General features: G+C 44.5%; 1 protein-coding gene across 8 annotated transcripts in view; it reads right to left on the reverse strand.

Moving 5' to 3' along the window:
- TRRAP (transformation/transcription domain associated protein) overlaps nucleotides 1-19,105 on the reverse strand; it is a 116,263-nt gene that overhangs the window by 81,809 nt on the left and 15,349 nt on the right. For 3 of the 8 annotated variants that reach the window (XM_088148048.1, XM_088148049.1, XM_088148047.1), the window contains exons 18-34: nucleotides 18,646-18,837; nucleotides 16,084-16,249; nucleotides 15,707-15,963; nucleotides 15,039-15,239; nucleotides 14,095-14,246; nucleotides 13,156-13,355; nucleotides 11,564-11,781; nucleotides 11,273-11,470; nucleotides 10,311-10,571; nucleotides 9,845-10,006; nucleotides 8,546-8,642; nucleotides 7,520-7,641; nucleotides 6,381-6,551; nucleotides 5,531-5,599; nucleotides 2,410-2,463; nucleotides 2,188-2,208; nucleotides 574-693 (exon numbers count right to left, since the gene is read on the reverse strand). In XM_088148048.1, coding sequence (XP_088004174.1) covers nucleotides 574-693; nucleotides 2,188-2,208; nucleotides 2,410-2,463; nucleotides 5,531-5,599; nucleotides 6,381-6,551; nucleotides 7,520-7,641; nucleotides 8,546-8,642; nucleotides 9,845-10,006; nucleotides 10,311-10,571; nucleotides 11,273-11,470; nucleotides 11,564-11,781; nucleotides 13,156-13,355; nucleotides 14,095-14,246; nucleotides 15,039-15,239; nucleotides 15,707-15,963; nucleotides 16,084-16,249; nucleotides 18,646-18,837 — 2,661 coding nt within the window. The remainder of the gene's footprint in view (nucleotides 1-573; nucleotides 694-2,187; nucleotides 2,209-2,409; nucleotides 2,464-5,530; nucleotides 5,600-6,380; nucleotides 6,552-7,519; nucleotides 7,642-8,545; nucleotides 8,643-9,844; nucleotides 10,007-10,310; nucleotides 10,572-11,272; nucleotides 11,471-11,563; nucleotides 11,782-13,155; nucleotides 13,356-14,094; nucleotides 14,247-15,038; nucleotides 15,240-15,706; nucleotides 15,964-16,083; nucleotides 16,250-18,645; nucleotides 18,838-19,105) is intronic. The other 5 variants (XM_088148051.1, XM_088148050.1, XM_088148054.1 and 2 more) reach the window with 3 other exon arrangements.

The following is a 19,105-nucleotide window of genomic DNA, read 5'->3' on the forward strand; positions in this document are numbered from 1 at the left end:
AAAAAAAAAATCTATTTCCCATAAGGCAAACTGAGGGTAGATCTCAAAGCACAGATGGCAGGGCACTTGTTAATCAGGGTGGACTGTGTGTTGCCTCACTCTACATCTCAATACCATGTGGTGGGTTGCAGGAAAGAGCAAGGTCCTCAGGAAGGAGGGGGTGCATTCCAGGAAGGGCAGAGAGACAAGGGACAACACAGTCCGGAGCAGGAGCGCGGGAAGCAGAAGAGGTTCAGGACAGCCACTCCCTGGAATCTCCCAGGGTATGTCCACTAGTTGCTGTAGTATAAATATAGTCTGGCGAGATTTTGTCTATCGGGTGTATGCAATAAAAGAACTGAACTCGGTTGGACTATTTCCCTGTTGTTCTTGGGCTGGGCCTGACATACCCCCTCCATTGCTCAAATGCCTTGAAGATCTATCTCCAGCCCTTCTAAAACCACCATCAAGAGCCAATAAGCCAATACTCAATCAAACCAATGGCACTGGAGAGCTGAAGGCATTCAAAACACAATTGTGGCGTGCATTGCAAACAGCGGATCGGAAACAGTTAAGGAAACAGGGGGGCTTTACCTCAATCAACATGGCCCGTTCCGTTTTCATCACCACTTCCAGTAAGGGTTTGACAAGCGTCTGTGGAGCAGCCGGGATCAGATGAAACAGGTTTATAATCGCTGAGCAAATCTTCATTTCCTGCAAAATATCAGCACGCACACAGTGGCCTTAAATATATATTTTTTAACACCACGACTAGCCCTAACTGAAGCTATGGTCCTGTTTCTGCAGGTTAATACAGCTAGCAAACCAAAGCAAGGAGTTAAACCATGGCTACTTACCCCAGGGTGTTTAAGAAGGTGCCTTGGTTTGAGGGGCCGGGGTTTATCTAGGTCATTTGGTTATGTTTTGGTAGTGATCTGTAACTCTTTTCTTGTTTGCTTTTAACGAAATAAAAACAGGGGCTTGGGAAGTTGTGAAACTCTGAAGTGGTCCCTTTCTTTTCCAAAGGCAAAACCTGCTACTGAAAACGGACTTGGACAAGATTAGATCGTTAAAAACGTTTTAAAAAGTTTTTAAAAGATCTTTCTCCAATACTGCAGCTCAGCTGTTCATGTGGACTAGCTACTTTAAAAGCCAACTGTGCCATCCTAGCTGTGCCTCTTTCACAGGATGGCTATTTTCCACCAGCTACTTGTTTTCACACTGAATTGCAGTAAATGCCTTAAAGAGGAGGGGGAAGGAGGAAAAAAAAATGCATTAAATCTAGAAAGGTGGCTGCATTTCCAGGACTTAAATCAAATATAGGACAGAGAAGCCGTCACAGCTTCCAAAACAGGGAGCTCAATTATTTCGTTCCAGTTTGACATTAACAACTCAAAACATTCAGAGATATATAAACACACACACACGCCCCAAATCTCCCAGTGTAAAATAAAGAACATGCTTAAAACTCCTTCACACGGCAAGTGTTACACAAACAACTCCATCACAGACGAGAAAACAGAGGACAAATCACAGCACTGCACTCAAAGGCACAATGCATTCTGCCCCAATGTGCAACAGATACAACTTACAAACCACAGCAAAAATAACAGTGAAATCAAAAGAGTCGAAAAAAGAACAACAGGAAGGCGGAGGAGGACAAGGACCAGGAGGAGGAGAAAGATGAGGAGGAGGAAGATGAGAAGGAGAAAGAGGAGGAGGAGGAGGAGAAAGATGAAAAGGAGGACGATGAGGAGAAGGAGGAAGATGAGGAGGAAGATGAGAAGGAGGAAGATGAGAAGATGAGGAGGAGGAGGAAGTTGAGAAGGAGGAAGATGAGAAAGATGAGAAGGAGGAAGATGAGAAGGAGAAAGAGGAGGAAGAGGAGGAGGAGGAGGAGAAAGATGAGGAGGAGAAGGAGGAGGAAGACAATGAGGAGAAGGAGGAGGAGAAGGAGGATAAATGAGAAGGAGGAAGATGAGAAGATGAGGAGGAGGAGGAGGAGGAAGTTGAGAAGGAGGAAGATGAGGAGAAGCAGGAGGAGGAGGAGGAAGATGAGAAAGAGAAGGAGGAGGAGGAGGAGGAGGACAATGAGGAGAAGCAGAAGGAGAAGGAAGACGATTAGGAGAAGGAGAAGGATGAGGAGAAGGAGAAAGGTAAGGAGAAGGAGAATCACCACTTCCTTGTGCCTCTACCAACAATTCTCACCTCTACCCCTTCCACGGCAGGCTGAACCAAACAACAAAAGAAAAAAAGAAAAGAAAAAACAAAAATTCACAGCATGAACAACCACAAAAAAAGGAACACAAATGCCAAAAACACAAAAACCAAACGACGTGTATGTGCTGGTGCTTTGGATTGCAGTCGGGGGGGGGGGGGAGAAACAAACCAACCAAAAACTGATTTTTTACGTAGGGATCATGTTCTCACCTCAAACTGACCGAATGGAGACAAGGAACATTTCCTGCACTCCGCAATACTGTCCTAAGGATGGGAAAAGCAACTTTTTTTTCTTTTTTGCTCTTTGAACACACACGGAATACACAGAACTCCCCGCATTTCCAAAATGAAAATTTGCACACGGGGGGTGAGACGGGAGAGAGATTAGAGCTGGACGAGACAGTGAAAAGCAGCATTCAGATTTTTCGCAGGGGGGAGACAGACGGTGTGGCGTGAGGAGGCCACCGCTAGAACGTCCCCTTCCGGTGCCTGAGCGAATAAACCAGGCCATCTGTTCACTCGAACACACACCCAAACACGCTGCATCCTTTCAGAAAGTTTTAAGAAAACCGTCTGCATGTGGGGAAAAAGGTATACGAAGAGCAGGATCTCTGCAGAGAGGACGGGCACCTTGTAGATAAAGTTCACTGCATGTTGGATGTGTGAGTAGAAAGACTTTCTTAAAATATTTGAGGGAGGCGGGGGGAGGACACCTGTATGAATGCCAAAACTGAAAAGCCAGTGCCATTTTATCCCAGTGCTTTATTTTCCCCAAGAAAGAGATTCCAGCCTATCTTGTTGATGAAGCAAATTAGGGGAATTTCAGTAAGATAATATGCATCAGAAAATTTCCAAATGCAAGGTAAAAAGCATGCAATGCAAATTTCCCTGAAATTCCCAGATCAAAATGTTGGGAACTATCACTCTGCTGCTGGTGACCCTGCCCTAGTTTCACTGGGTGTGAACCAGGCTAGTATGGCCTCTTCAACAAACCATAGTCAAAACAAAGTATTAATTACTCTAGCCTTATCCCTGGACTAATCTACTTCACAGGATTATCAGACAAATGTTACTCGGGCACAGACAGACTGGAGGAAGCATTAAGAACACAAGCGTAATCAGCTTAATGGAACTCCCCCCACCCACACCCCAACATAGGGCTAGATAACTTATGGATGTTCTGGAAATGGATGTTAGGAGTAATATCAGGAGTACCACAGATTGCCAACCCCTGCCCAAGCACAGGCCTGCAGCTAAAGACAACATCTGGATACAGGTTATGTGATGAGTGTGTGGTCAACAGAACTCTATCAGTTTCTGTTGTGATCAAAGGATCCATAACTACAACTCCCAGAATTCCCAGGCAAGAGTTCCCTTAGGAAGTTTGGGAGATGTGGTATAAAAAACCTCAGGAGGACATCAAGCCAAACAAGGCTGATGTTGAATCCAGAGATACAGCAGTTCATTGCTGGTGGTTATCTGGGCTGTCTACTCAGAAGTAGGCTCTTTTGTGACACAACTCAAATGGGGTGACTTTATATTCTTGGAGGGAGCACCTAAAAGAAAGGGAGTTTATGGAATAGGAATCAACATATCATCATAAGCTAACTTTGCAGAGGACTACTCCTCTCTACCACCCAGGAGAGAAGATGAGTCATGAAAGATGATGAGTCAAAGGATTACATACTTAGTCATCCTAAATAGGATTACAATTATGAAGAAAATAAGTTCTAAGGGGGGAGGTTTTGGTTTGAGAGTCCCTTAGAAGCATTTTGCTAGCCCATCTGGAAAACCAGAAAGGACCAAAAGCTCTGTTGAAATTCCAGGAGGTTGGAGGAGGTGCCAAGACAGTGACTGAACCGGACTGCACCATCCTTGGTGGAAACTGAAGCTGAATGATGGAAGCTTCAAAAGGACTTGGCTAATTCCAACCTTCATGCACACTGCTGTAAAGCTTCCAAACAAGTCCCATCCACACTTCAAATTTTATTAAACTACCAGTGATTTATCATGTCTGTATTCCCTGATCGCTTTGCAAAAAGCTTTTAATATCGAGGGCTTGCCACTCAAGATTGAAACCACATTTTTTATACTCCCCTGACAGACTTCCACGGCTGTTTAAAGAATGGATTTTACACACACACACACACACACTCTGAAACACTGACAGTTGTGACAGAAAATATCAGAAGAAGGCACACCATTAAAAGCAAGCTGCTGTGCTGTAACACAACTGCTGGATAGAAAAATCTATCCAATCAGTAGTTTTGCCCTACTAATGAATCTTTCCAAAAGTCCAGAAAAACAAACGATGTCTGTAGATTTTAGGTACCAGGAGACTAAAAATGAAACAGGAAAAAATTACTAAATGTTAATGATACGCCAAAACTATGGAGATGCAGATTTTTCCTTGGGGATTCAATCTGATAGAGCTGTAGCCAACACAGATCAGCCCATCATTTCTTTAAAAAAAAAAAAATTCAGAAGGCACAGCATGGAACATCTGTCAGCCTTTTACTAGCTTTCACTAGTTTCCTTTACTGTAAGTCTCATAGAAGACTCTGCTTTCTTTTCCCCTAAACATGGACACCAACTCAACATAGCCTTCAGGGGAAAAAAAAAGCTGGGGAATGTGATATGCAAGAAGCTTGGCGCGTCCAGTACATTAACTGGAGAGATGGAGGGGAGGAGAAGAAAGAGACAGACTCACTTCCAGGTCAACATGTATTTTTTCTAAGGATGGATTACTCTTAACGACAGAACCAGTTCTTCTGAATCAGTCCACCCCAACCAGGTTCCCCACATCTGTTGGGGGCAGATTTCCCCCAATCCAGAGGCTAGAGACCATTCTGGCTGGAAATCAGGGAATTACAAATCCGAATGCCTCCGGAGGGTACCAGATTGAGTGGGGTGAATTGGCCTAATTATCTCCAATGTCCCAGCGGTGGTAACCCAGACCACCACCAAGGGCCAGGTTGGGAAAAGATGATCAAGCAACAGACTGGGATGGAACTGCCAATGGAAACCAACTTCCGTCCAGCCACACTTTTCACAGCACAGGGATCTTGCACACCTTTCACTCAGCAAAAAGGGGGCATGTCTTGCACGTAAGCTCCAGCAGCAAATGTCCCACCAGCTGCATCTCCATGCCATGGAGGGGCTGTATGCTGATTATGAAAAATGCAAATGTTTAAATCGTATGAAAAACAGTTATTAAGCAAGGTAAATTATTTGGAGTCAAAACTTGGCAGTTAACATGATGTTCCCCCTTATACTGTTAAGCATCTCTGTTTTGGAGTTCAATGCTCCTGAGAAAGAATCTCCTACTTACATTGCCATCGCTCCTCTGACCTCCTTTATGGGTAAGGACCACCACTTCCATCCATTTACGCAAGTGTTGCTGCAAAAGGATTAAAGACACAGTCATGTCCTGCACCCTTACGTTCCTGATTAGCAGGGGTGTCTCCCAACGAGAAGAGTCACTCTGCATGGATCATGACATGCCGCAAATGACACAATGTATATATGGCGAGTTATTTGCGTCATGATGAGTCCAACGCAAATGAGAGTTTGTATCCTTTGCATGGTGACATCATAACACACACCCATGATGTCACTGCACCCGGTGCTTATGACTATACCCTAGTGTTTCTTAAACTTTTTTTCTCTCAGGACCCTTTCCCACTTTTCAAAATAATAGAGGACTCCAAAAGAGCTTTCGTTGGTATGGGTTATATGGATCGAAATTGACATATTCAAAATTAAAATGGATGCATTGACACTGCTGCTTCTCACAATGGATGGAATTTTAATACTGTGTGATTTTTCAACAGAGGATGGCAAATAATTTTGATTCTGCGGACCCCTGACAAGGTCTTGGGAGACCCCCCAGGGGTCCTTGGACCATATTTTGAGAAACACTGCCATAAGCAGGAGGTCAGAACAGAGCCTCAGGGATTATTGGCAAGAAAGAATCAAGCCAATATATTTAAGAACACCTATTTTAGCTCTGCTTTTTTTTTAACTGAGGAAACTAAGGGCAGGATGTGAAGATTGTGAACATTTCAAGTCAAGGAGTTCCTAGGAATTTCCCCACTCCCCTTAGTGGCAGCCCAACTATAATCTTCAAGAAAACGGCCAGTTTCCAGCCAGCAACCTTTGCCTTTGTTCCATGTCCTCACCATCATCTGATCGCAGAATTTATCGTTAAAAGAGTTGGGGAAGAGCCTCGTCACCGAGGTCAGCCTGTTCACCACATTGAGGGTCAAACTTCGATAGTCGCCCAGCATCATTAGCAACGGTCTCATGTGTGTGTGGATCTGGTCCACTTCGATGGTTGCCCCTTCCAAAAACTGCGAGGGAGCAAAAACAGACAAGCCTTGGAGAACGCCAAGAGAATGCAAACGCTCCTTTTAGGCTACTGTACCGTGATCAAAAGAACCATGCTGTTCCCTGACATTATGACTAGATAAATATGTTGTAAATAGCCTGTTATTTACAACATGTGCCTTGGTTTATTTCACCAGTCTAACCCAGTGTTTCTCAATCTCAGCAACTTTAAGCTGTGTGGACTTCAACTCCCAGAATTCCCCAGCCAGCCAGCCTTGCTGGCTGGGGAATTCTGGGAGTTGAAGTCCACACAGCTTAAAGTTGCTGAGATTGAGAAACACTGCTCTACCACTGCTCTAACCAATATGTAATGCTGGCTCTCGCTGTTAGCAAACTCCCGTAGCTAATTAACCACAGTCTCTCAGCCATGTAATCCCTGCCAATCAAGACATCAGACATTTAACTCACTTTGCCAACTGCTTAGGGGGAAAAAAAGTCACTGTGCCCACATCCAGAAAAGGAAGCCCACTGCTTGTTTCTCTAAGGTTAAGATGCACGGTCTGAGCCCTGCTGTTAGCTCTGAATATTACGCAGCCCACAGGCACCCATCAGCAGTTACTTTAACAGTTTGGGGCAGGACAATTAAAGATCCATTAAAGGGACATTATAGCTACACCAACCGCCTTCGTTCAAGACTATACGGGTGGGTGGTAAACGTGGCACGGAGAAAGCATCTGAGGGAAATGCTTGTTCTCAGTTTGGGAGGTAGCACCAGGCATTTCAGAGGCCCTGGAGAAGCGGACACCCAAAGTCAAGCCATGTCCCCATCCCATCCGCTTCACGGTGCCCCCATTATAGCGGCTTCCCGCAACCAAGATCTCGACAGAGACTCCACTGGCCTCAGGAACCGTCTGCTTTCTCGCAAGTTCTGGGGCTGAAAAAGAAAGGAAAGGAGGCCAAGAGAGAAGAGCTGGGTTTCCCGGCCACGAACCTTTCGCATGCATGCTTCACCGGCTTCCTGAAGCTCGTTGTTCGTCGAATTGAGGGCCTTGAAGAGAGCTCCGATGATTTTCTCTCGGGACTGGGGCAAGTAGTTGCAGGCAGCCAAGGCATCTGTGGGGAATCAGAGGAAAGCAGGTCCCCTTCTTAAGTGGGAATTCAAAACCCAGAACCCAAACAGTCCAAAACGAGGCTCTCGCGATGGACGTTCTGCCACCTAACACCCTTTTGATCTCTCTTCAAATTAGGAAGCGCTGAAGAGCTTCTGCCAGGAGCAACAGACTTCAAGAACAGATAGATCTAAGTTCTTAACAGATAGATCAAAAGAGAAAGATCAACTGGAACTCTGGTTCTGGACCATAATAACCCAGACACCCATGTCTATTTGCACATATATTATGGATTTGTGTGGGCTACTCCCACAGCTGGACTTCACTACTGAGTTTTTCCCAACAGATTTCTCAGCAGTTTGCAACAACTTGATTCAAGCAACATAAGGCAGGAATTCAGGCCATGCCCTACAAAAGCTCTTTTCACTCATACAGCTAACACTTGCGACTTCATTTCTGCTAATGGTAGCCTTCCCCAAGTGGGATGCTCTCCAAGCAGGTGGAATTAAATGCCCAGAATTCCTTGCTAGCCACCTCTGAGAATTCTGGGAGTTAAAGTCCACATTTCGGGATACACTTCAGTTGTAGAAGGTTGACTTCTTCATTTCATAAATGAAGGGAAAGAAAAAACAGCAACAGTGGAAAAGCTTTCTCTGACAAAAAAAGGAGGGGATCCATGATGAAGTAGAGATGCCAGAGGGCTGCATTTCCAACCTAGTGCCCTCCGGCTATTTGGGCACAGCTAATAATTTTGGCTAGGAATCCTGGAAATTGTATGCCAGGGTCAGGGGAAGCCGTTGAGCCAACAAACACCAAATCTTTTTCAACCCAGCTGTCCTTAGCCTTGGAACGGGTGCCATTTATCCAGTAAACCTGTACTAGCCAGCTTGAAAGCTTGATAAACTTACTCAGTGCTGCAATTCGAAGGGGCACCAAAGAAGGAAGACTCTTGTAACAGGGCAATTTCATCAAGGCACAGTCTTCAGCCTCACACAAATTCAGCAGCTGAAAGTTCAAAGAGAAGAAAACTTAGCCCGTTGGCTTTGGACCCAGCCCAGGCTGGAAGAGAAACCATCGAAACGCCAACATGATCTCCAGAATTAAATTGCTTCATTAACTTAGTAAGACATTTTGAAGCTGAACGTACTAGTACACTGTTTCTTCCCCAGAGAATCACCTGTTACATTTTGGAAACCTCTCCCATCACTCCGTGCTGTTTTACTGATTCAACCACAGAAAAATATAAAAACAACCCCACTGGATAACACCAAGGCCCATCTCAGTCTAATATTCTGTTTGTCACATTGGCCTACTAGATGCATCTGAAACATTCATGAGTAGGAGATGAATGATCCCTTTTCCCTATGTTCCTCTACAACTGGTGTTTGAAGATACGCTACTCTCAACCCAATACTGTCTTCAAGAGTATTACAGCGTGCTAGACTTTCCTTCATGAATAGATCCAACCACTTGGTCTAGTCCAGCTTATAATGACAATTCCAAATTCCGCACACCCTTTTTTCCCTCTCTTGAACAACTCTGGAACATGGCTCAGTCTGATAATCCAACTTCAGTTCTTCAAGTGCTGAACTTCATTCCCCAGAATTCCTTTCATCCTACACATCTGGAAAGATGCTGGCTGGTTCTTGATTCACATCTACACTGCATACCATAAAAAGTGAGGACAGTTGAAAAGATGAAAAGCTCCCTAGGAACGATTTGTTCAGCGTATCAAAAATGAAAACAGGGCAAAAGAAAAAAAAAATCAACCATCTTTGAATAGGGATTCTTAACCTTTTGGCGCCATGGATCCCTTGGGGAGAGAGAGTCTGGTGAAACGTATGAGGTTTAGAAACGATAAATTACTTGCTCGCCCATATTCATTATTAAATGAAAATCTAAATTTCAGTTAGAAATTAGTAAACGCCAAGCGGTACTTTTTTTCCCATCCAAGTTCATGAACCCTCTGAAATCTATGGATCCCCAGGGGATCTGTGGATCCAAGATTAATAATCTCTGTTTTAACATTAAAAAGCCTAATACATTAGGGGGAAAAAATCCAAGCAGAGGTATGTTGCTGATGCACAAATTTAACAGCATTCATGAATGCCAGTCTTTCTCGCTCAACGCTAATCAAAGCATGCACAGGACTGCCAATTTACAGGGGTCAATTTTAGAAAAGATCTGAGAGCACCAAAGGAAAATACCTCTGTATAAAATACTTTGTGCTCCACCACATTAAGGTCCATTGTAAAAAGCCGAGGTTGCAGGGTGGTGCAAAATGTATTCCCCTCCATCAAACCAATCTGGGCGTTTGCAGGCTGGTGTCTGAGCAGATGCTTCTTCGGAGGAACCATGTCTTGGAGAACCTAGAAGACAGCAGAGACATGGCCTTGCTGGCTTGGTTCCACCACCTCTCTGGTTGTTTCCCCGTTCGTCACTCAAGCCATGTTCAGCCCTCAGAGAACAGAACAGCAGCATTACATTTGAACGCTCAATCTATGTGGAAAAGATCCTTGAAAGCAACGAGCCAATTATCTCGCATTCAAAGCTCAATAAATCCCATGCAATGCCACTTTTCGACCTGCACGGAGACTTTTCTTAGAAACAATACTGCAAGAAAGCATTCACGCTTCGACTTTCCAGCTGCAGGCCGACAATGCGCAGCCTCACCTCTTTATGAGGCTCCATGATTGCAGTGACGCTCTTCCCCGTGACTTGGGCGACCACCTGCAAGGAATGCATTGCTTGCTTTCTCACAGTGGAGTTTGGTGAGGTCACTTCTCGCACCAGGTCATGGGTGACATGGTGGAACGACTTTTCCTGGGCTGCAAGGATGTCGTCCGTTTTCTCCTCTTCTTTCAACAGCGTCGCGCATCTGATCAACAGCTGCTCAAGAGTCGTCTTGGCCATGGCAACAGCCCCGTTGGAAACCTGGGTGGGCAAGGAAATGCTAACTTGAGGATCAGATGGAGGCCTCTGCAATTAAAAGTGAGAACGGATCTGCTCCTGAACCCAGGAGAATGCAGCATTTAATCAGGTATCTTAAACATTATTTTTTTATCCAACTCCACAATGCAATTATTTCCCACGTCAAACCAAGCTGGGAAGTTTACAGCCTGCAGCCTCCAATCCCGTGATCCTCCAGAACACCCTCTGACTAACTACACAAATCATGTTGGTTGTGCCAGTTTTTCACAATTCTGAGATGCAAGAAAATGGCAAAAAGGTTAAAAACGCTTAAGAATGATGAGCAATCTCAAAACTCCTTCCCCAGGAAGGAAAAATATAACAATTGTGGCTCCGTCCATTTGAAACATTACTTGCCCCTGCAGCTCTAGGTTCCTTCCAGTTTAGCCCTGTACCAGAGGTGTCTGAAGGTGTGGTCAAAGAAGTGGGCAGCCACAACAGTGCAACTGAAGCCTGTTTTTCATGCGCATCACACTTTTTTGACTGCACCCTGCCCAGATCGATGCATAATATGTTTGGTTTGGGCTTAGCAGAGGTGACCCATTCCACCCTGGCTTGTCCACAAACTAGTTAAACAAAAGCTGGCTAGAAAAGGCAGCTGGAGTGAAAGTCACGAGAGGGGACAAGGAAAGGGAGGCCAGCTATAAAAAGCCAGTGAAAAATACCTCTCCTGTCAGGTCCATCATGACAAAGAGCAATGCCTTGAGGAACGTCTGCTGGTTCTGGAGGACCCAAATGAGAGGCAGGCGTTCCATGAGGAACTTGATCGACACCACCCCGCCAAGCTTAGCATACCAGGCTTGTTCGTAGCAACACGCACACAGGCGTTCCACGATGTATGAAAACAAGGGCAGCTGGCAAGCCTGGAGGTCAGAAAGAAATGTTGGTCAACCAAAGGGCCAGGAACCAGGCCCCGGTTTTGAAGAACAAGATGATGGCCGCATCCCACTGGTTACCCGTTCCTTTGATCCCAGAATGATGCTGGCCACATCGAAGATCACAGCCAAGGCCACCTCTCCTATTTTGCAAAGCTCCTTCTCCTCGTAAGCCATGCAGATGGCGATGGCATCGATCAGCACCAAGGGATCCATGCCTCTCGATCCGTTTTCTTCACTGTGAAACATGGCTGTGCTGGGCTGGCTTCCCACCTGATAACACTGGAGCAGGAAAGGGCCTGGGGATGGACCACACAGCAAGAAGAGCAAAAGTGGGGGGAAGGGGAGGGGGAAGAAGAGTCTTCCATTAAAGAAGAGCAAGTGGGCAGTCTTGCTGAAAGAGAGACAGAGCCCTCCACATCCAGCATCCTGGTGACCAACCTGCAAAGGCTGAATGAGACGCTTCCAGTAAACTAGTAAGGATGATATTAACAAAATCCTCTTCTTATTGTCCTTCAAGCAACTCATTTTCAGTTTTGGCCACGAACATAATAAAGTCTTCCCTCCCTCCCTCCCTCTCAATGCTTCTGAACAGGAGCTTCAACTTAGCCATTGTGGCTAGGGGATGCTAAAATTCTCCTCCCCCAAAACAGGGAACTGAGGCCTTCCAGATGTTGCTGAACAAGTCCCCAGCAGCATTAGCCAACATTAAGGGTTGAGAGTCATCTTTCAACAACATCCAGAGTGGCAACAGATGCACTCTGTTCTATAACCTTAGGTAAGCTTCTTGATTAAGCCAAACCATTTAAGCCAAGCCTCTTCTCACAGACCATCTCAATCATTCCATTCCAGGTAACCAATCTTCCCCACATTTATTTACACTGAAGCTGCATGCTAAAATAATCATATTTTTCATTCTGATTCATGTGCAGAACTCACTTCCCTGATAACAGCCAATATCTAGCATAGTGAGTAAAGCAAAAACCAGGTTGACTCCCTCTATGTCGTCCACCCCCAACTATGGATAGGAGTGTGAAAATCAGCCAAATTTGCAATCCGTTGGGTTGATCCAACCCGTGCAGATGCCTACTGAATCTTCAAATTGATTCAAAAGGCCCGATTCAAACTGATCTTGCAATTCCATTCAAAGGGGTAATTTGATCAAATCATCTTCCAACTAACACTTTAAGTCAAACCTTTGCAGAGTCCAACTAACACTAGATCTTTGCAGTCAAATCGCTGCAGAGCCCTAAGAACCCCAGACTTATATCACAACCTCTCCCAACCTGGTACATGTAGGATTGCAATTCCAGATGTGTTGGAATTACAATGTCAAGAATTTAGTCTTTGACCCTGCTGGTTGAAAACTCTAGAACAGTGTTTCTCAGCCTTGGCAACTTTCAGATGCGTGGACTTCAACTCCCAGAATTCTGGGAGTTGAAATCCACGCATCTGAAAGTTGCCAAGGCTGAGAAACACTGCTCTAGAAGCTTCAACATCAACATACCTAGAAAGCGCTGGGTCAGGTCTACATTTATAGTCATCTTTCCTCCTCCCCAAATTAAAACTACATAACAATGACTTCTATTTCTTACATGCTAGTCTCTATACCTACAGGCAAATCAGGAGCAACATAGGTAATTGTTATGTCTGGCGCATCCCTGAATTCTTACCACACTGCTGAGCTACAGCCACCATGGTGTAATGACGGATTAGGCTGGCTACGAAAGGCAGCGCGCTGGGTCGCAGGTCTTTGATCACCGCTGACATGAAGGCCCCGGTCAGGGCCTGCTCAAAGGTTTTACGGGCAGGCGTGTCCTGGGCCTTGTACCGATGGGAAATGATCACGCTGGGAATTGATTTCTCGGTAAAGCTGCCAAAACCAAAGTAACAGTTTGTTACTGACCCAAGAAGAATCACATGAATTTACTCTGAAGGATGGGAGAAAACTGTTGGAGCCAAGCAAGGAATCAGAGAAACCTTCAGCAGACCACAAGCTAGCATCCATAAAAGGCAGCTCGCATGTTGCATTAGGCTGCAGCCAATATTAATCATTAAATCAAACTAACAGAATCCAGTCTTGGTTCATGCACAGCGATAAACTATCATGTGGCTTCTCAGCCTTGCATAATTAGAAACCCAGCATTATGGCTTAGTGTTCTATACTGAAAATCGTCATAATGGCTAAAAGGTCCTATTTAGCCTCATGGGTTCATTTTAATCAGGATTTATTGAAAAAGCTAGAGGGCTCTGCTTTACACACAACACCTAGCCATACATCCTAGTTAACAACGGCAATGCCACTGTCCTAAAAGCAAAAATCAAACAAACGACATTGTAGCTTAACTCAACATCTGAATCCGATCAATGACAGCTCTTTGCCAAACTGATTTCCTTCCCTTTTACATTATCCCCATATGATCTGGCCAGCCTTCCCCGCCTTAGGCAGCCTCCAACTCCCAGAATTCTCAGAAATGGCCACACTAGCTAGGGGATGCTGGGAAGGGAAGTTGACGCCTCCAAAGGGCGCTCAGATTGGACAGACTGCTCTGGGCCACTGCGAGAACAAGGCCCAGCTTGCCAGTGTCAACTTGATCCACCTGTACTCTTACTTGGGATGTGCAAGAAGCTGATACAAAGCATGCTTGTTATCATCTAGGCTCATCATGGCGACCAGAAAGCACTTGATGACTTCCCAAGCTTGTCTCCGATAGTAGGGCTCCGTGTTTGCGCTCTTCAAGCAGTCCAAGGCAGTCTCAATGGCCTAAGAAAGAATCTCTCTTGGTCAACCAGTAAAAAACCCTAAAGCACCACAATATTGGAAAACGACAACAGAGCATTTGTACAAGATAGAAACTCAACAGGAGGGGAGGCAGGGCATAGACAGATGCTGCTCTGTGGCAGGGTCTGCGGGGAGGGGGGAAAATGGACGTCAAAAAGGATGAAATGGTGTTTGCAGCACGATGATGCAAGCCCCACCCCTTTCGCGCAGGCTGTACAAAAGGGACAGGGCTCACATCGCTATGCCATATTCACCCCCTTGGTGACATCCCCCCCACTGTAGACCCCAATGGTGGTCTGTTCGATTTGGGCTTGGTGTGTTGGACAAACCCAGCCCCTATGGCTGTTGGGCATATGGCATGTACCCAGCCAATGGTGGTTATTCCTTAAGCTAGGTTTAAGCCAACTATGGCTTAGAATGTTTTGTGAACCCAATCCAAGAGTGCTTCACTCCAGACAAAGGCTGACTTTTTCATCAAGAAAGGTTTCCCAATTTTCTGGTGATCCTAAAATGTTCTGCCTGGATGCAGAATATTAATTAGATGTATGTATAAAGGCTGTAGGCTGGATAGGGTATCTGTCTGTCTGTCTGTCTGTCTATCTCCACCCTCGTAGGAGGTGATGGCAAAACGGATCTGTCTCATTCCAAGAAAAATGCTTCGTTCTCACCAGAAGTCAAATAGGACTCGCCATTCAAGGCCACCAGGATCTACGTATAAATGCAGACTTTCAGGCTGAATACCCCTAACCAGAAGGATCTCAAGGTAGACATTACCTTCTCCATAGGGAGCTGAATGGATGCTTTACAGTCAGAGAACTCTGCCGTAATACTGGGCCCTTGAATCTCGGTCACCACGTAGTGCAACTTCTGCGACTCCTTCAGCATTTTCCTGTTGCTTCCACCGAATTTGCCCAGCACGCGATAAGCCACGTGAGAAATCGTCTCTGCAGGATTGCGCAGTGTGCGCCACAGAGCCTAAGAAGCAAGCGGGTAGAACATCAAGGGGCAGTTCAGAAGGATGTTGAAACTCTGGGCTTTCAAAACTTTTTGAAACCCATTCTGGATGGTGGCTCTTCAGGGAAGTATAAAACCTCCAGAATAAATATACTGTGAAAAATAAAGAAACCGTTCTTCCTAGCTAGTGGGAATTCTTGCAAGTTACAGTTTTACGACATTTTCCCTGTTACAATTCAACAGGTCTAAAACAGGCCAAGCTATTCTCCCTGCCGCTCTTGGACTGATCACCAACAATTTACACAGTAGTTGTATACCACAACTTTCCATTAGCAGCACCTTCCTCAAAAAAAACTTGCCTCCTGTTTATCAGACCGCCATCCACCTTGAATCACAATCTGAGACATGACCGGCGCAAAAGCAAAACTTTCTGAATAACCAAGCAAAGGGCGACTCCTACAGCCCCATTCCCATAATTACACCTTTACCTGCATCAGTTCAGCTCGGACGGGTTGAATGTGATCGTACAGGAAATCTGGCTGCAGATTATCTACACACAGCTCCAGAGTGCGCAGACCCTGGCTGACTAGTGTCTGGGATCCATTTAAAGCCGATACCAAAGGATCCATCAGCATCGGTAGATAGGGAAGGAGGGAGCTGAGGCGAACCGGGACAGTCAAGCAAAGCTCAACAAATAAATCTTTCATGTGCTGCTTGTGCAAGCCGCTCTGGAGCATGTTGAGACCTGAATGGCATCGGGGGGCAAGAACAAAACATTAAGTCCGCTACCAAAAACTACTGACCTAAAGAGATATATGGGGGGTGGATGGGGGGGAGTGTTTGATGAGCTTAGAGGTCTACTGACCTTGTAGTAAGTTAGGTAACAAGGGCAAAAATTCCTGATACAAGAGGTCGTGGCTCCCTCCTCCAATAGATCGGAAAAGGGCTCTGAGAAGCAAGAAATAATTATAGGGTTCCTTAGCTGTCTGCGCAAGTTCCATGGAGCTGTTGACTATCTTGTGTAGATGTGGCTGAAAAACAGAAGGGGAGGTGGGGGGGATAAGGGTGCTGATTACAGGGAGTCCCCGGGTTAAGAATGCCCAGTTTATGGACGACCCGTAGTTACGGATGGAGGCTACAGTAGCAAAATTTGAGTTAAATACACAGTGGTTTGAGTTCATTACCCAATACTACTTATACAGTACAGGTAGTCCTCAGTTTCAGAACAAGTTCTGTTCTCAAGGCCCGTCCTCAAGTCAAATTTGTATATAAGCCGGAACAGTATTATTGTATGATACAGGGAGTCCCCAAGTTAAGAACGCCCAGTTTACGAATGACCTATAGTTAAGGACGGAGCCTCTAGTAGCTAGTTCTAGTAGTAGTAGTTGTAGTATTCAAGTTAAATACACAATGATTTGAGTTAAATACACAATGGTTCGAGCTCATTACACAATACTACTTATACAGTATTATACAATAATACTGTTCTGGCTTACATACAAATTCAACTTAAGGACAAATTTGATAATTAATTAATTAATTGATTAATAGCTGGAGTCACGTATTGAGCTGAATCAAGATTTTTTTACTCACAATTTTTTTCAACCATCACAACGGTGTGGTTCACACCTGTATCACTAAGCCATAAAAATGAATCATTCTTCTATTGTGGCTTAGCCTCATATTTGAACCAAGCAACTAGGTTAGGTTGAGCAGAATTTATTCTTATGTCCTTAAAGCAATGAAGCTCTGTTGTTCAAAAAAAAAAAAAGGGGAGGGAGCAGTAGGAATATGACAGGCCCTCACATTCTTTGAGGGGTTTTCCCCCCTTCTAATAATCTTACTGCTCTCTTGAACGCACTAAAAGTAAGCAGGAGGTTCAAACCGATAACATTAGACCAGTGTTTCTCAATCTTGACCTCTTGAAGACGTGTGGACTTCAACTCCCAGAATTCCCTAGCCAGTCATGCTGGCTAAGGAATTCTGGGAGTTGAACTCCACACATCTTCAAGTGGCCAAGGTTGAGAAACACTGCATTGGACAGTTAATCAACAGATGAATACATTTCCCATCACTATAGGAGAAAAAAATTAAGAGGGCTGGGCTACTCCGACAGAAAAGTGGGAGAAAAAATGGCCATTTGACTCAACTGAGTAACAAACTCCAAAATAACTGTTGTTTTTTTATTATTATTATTATTAACATCTAAAGGCCCAGCCTTGCTCCACTATTGGTGAGAATCCTTTTCATCACTCAAATTAAATTGTCTACTCAGGGCCATACATCAATTCTTGAGCATCGAATAATTTAACAGGCGTGGAACAAAGGCGCAGTATATCACGCCAATGAAATTGGATTTGCCTTTTATACAGGCAAAATGACCTTGATTCAGGAGGCTGGCTTAAAAAAAATAATAATACAGCACCCAATTCCATGGAAGGAATGCTTTACACATCCTGGATTTATTTGCAAGGCAGGAAGCAGTGGGGTTAAACAATTAGCCCACAAGTAATCAGGACTTCTTGGCAGACGAAGAAATGTTCCCTCTCTCTTTTAAATATACATGTCACGTTTGTAATTCAAAAGAAAAAAATTACCGAGTACAATTACACTAGTTGAGAAGTAGATTGGTACATGTTGGCTAAGCCCGAAGTAATTATTTAGGCATGCTTAAAACAAGCTTCCACAACATGGCGTTCTCCATATATCCTGGACTGTAACTCCCATAATCCCCAAGCGTATCTGGCAAGTACAGCTTAGAGAAAACTGAACTAACCATTTTGAAGGGTTCATTAGTTTTTATTTTCCCCTCCAGCTTGTCACAAATTGCTTTTGATAGGTCTACCAACACAAAACGAGTTACTTCCTAACGTCAAGACAACTTGTAAGACGTTCTTGATTTAATCAACTGCGTGCTGCATTCCTTCAATAACCATGCCCTAAATTGTGCCCTGTAGACATTTTTTTTCTGCACTGTTTGTCTTCACTGGCTGGAACACAGTCTCTATGTCAAGAGTCTGCTATGTTTTCTGATTCCAGGAGCCATCACATGCTCTTCTACAATGGTCCAAGGATTCCTCCCTTCTCACAAATCTCTACAGAAATGCTCATGAGATTAAAAAGTTCTATTATTTTGGGGTGCTCAAGCACTTCACAGGTCTTCAAGAGAGTCCACTTTCTTCTATAAATAGCTATCAAAACAAAAATGAACAAAACCGCAACTAATTTTCAAATTCCTGCTCGTTCAAAGAGGCTTTCTTTGGAAAACTCCAACCCTTGCTCTTAGATGCACCAAACCACGATTTTTTTTTTTGGAATCCAACTACAATTTTGAGATTGGTTTGGCTTTTGCACAAAGGGAATTGGCCATCCTTACGCTCAACACCATGAAAGACACTTCCCGCATCTCCATTTCTCCAACGTTTACCTTTAGCATCTGCTCGTTTTCTGCAGCGAAGAGCGAAACCGAACCAAAGACCAGCTTGAAGAGTTTGAGATAAAGGTTGGACAGCTCCACGTTGGAGCCCATTTCAGGCAAACGGTCAAGCAGATACTCTACCAGGATTGTGGCAAATAAAGCTGAGGTCGTAGGATTGGCCAAGAAAGAATTTGCAACAATCTGTCAAAATACCATAAAGAAAAAGCAATTGGGAATCATCACCCCACCAATGATTTTTTCTAAAAAGGCTACTGAATGGCAAATTTAGCTGCTGGGGGAGAAAAGCAACCGGAATACCAATATCAAAGCTTCCATCCCCTCCAAACCCCTTCTAGGGTGACCCCAAAAAGCAGAAGAGGAAGCAGCAATGTTAAATGCGTCTCTGGAACTTATTCTGCCCCTCTTTCCTGATCTGCTTTTCTCCAGCTTGTAGAAAAAGAAGGGCAAA

This window comes from Python bivittatus, unplaced genomic scaffold, assembly GCF_059951505.1.
Source record: "Python bivittatus isolate LINGU-HERP-01145 unplaced genomic scaffold, Pbiv_v1 ctg000560_np1212, whole genome shotgun sequence".
NCBI lineage: Eukaryota > Metazoa > Chordata > Lepidosauria > Squamata > Pythonidae > Python > Python bivittatus.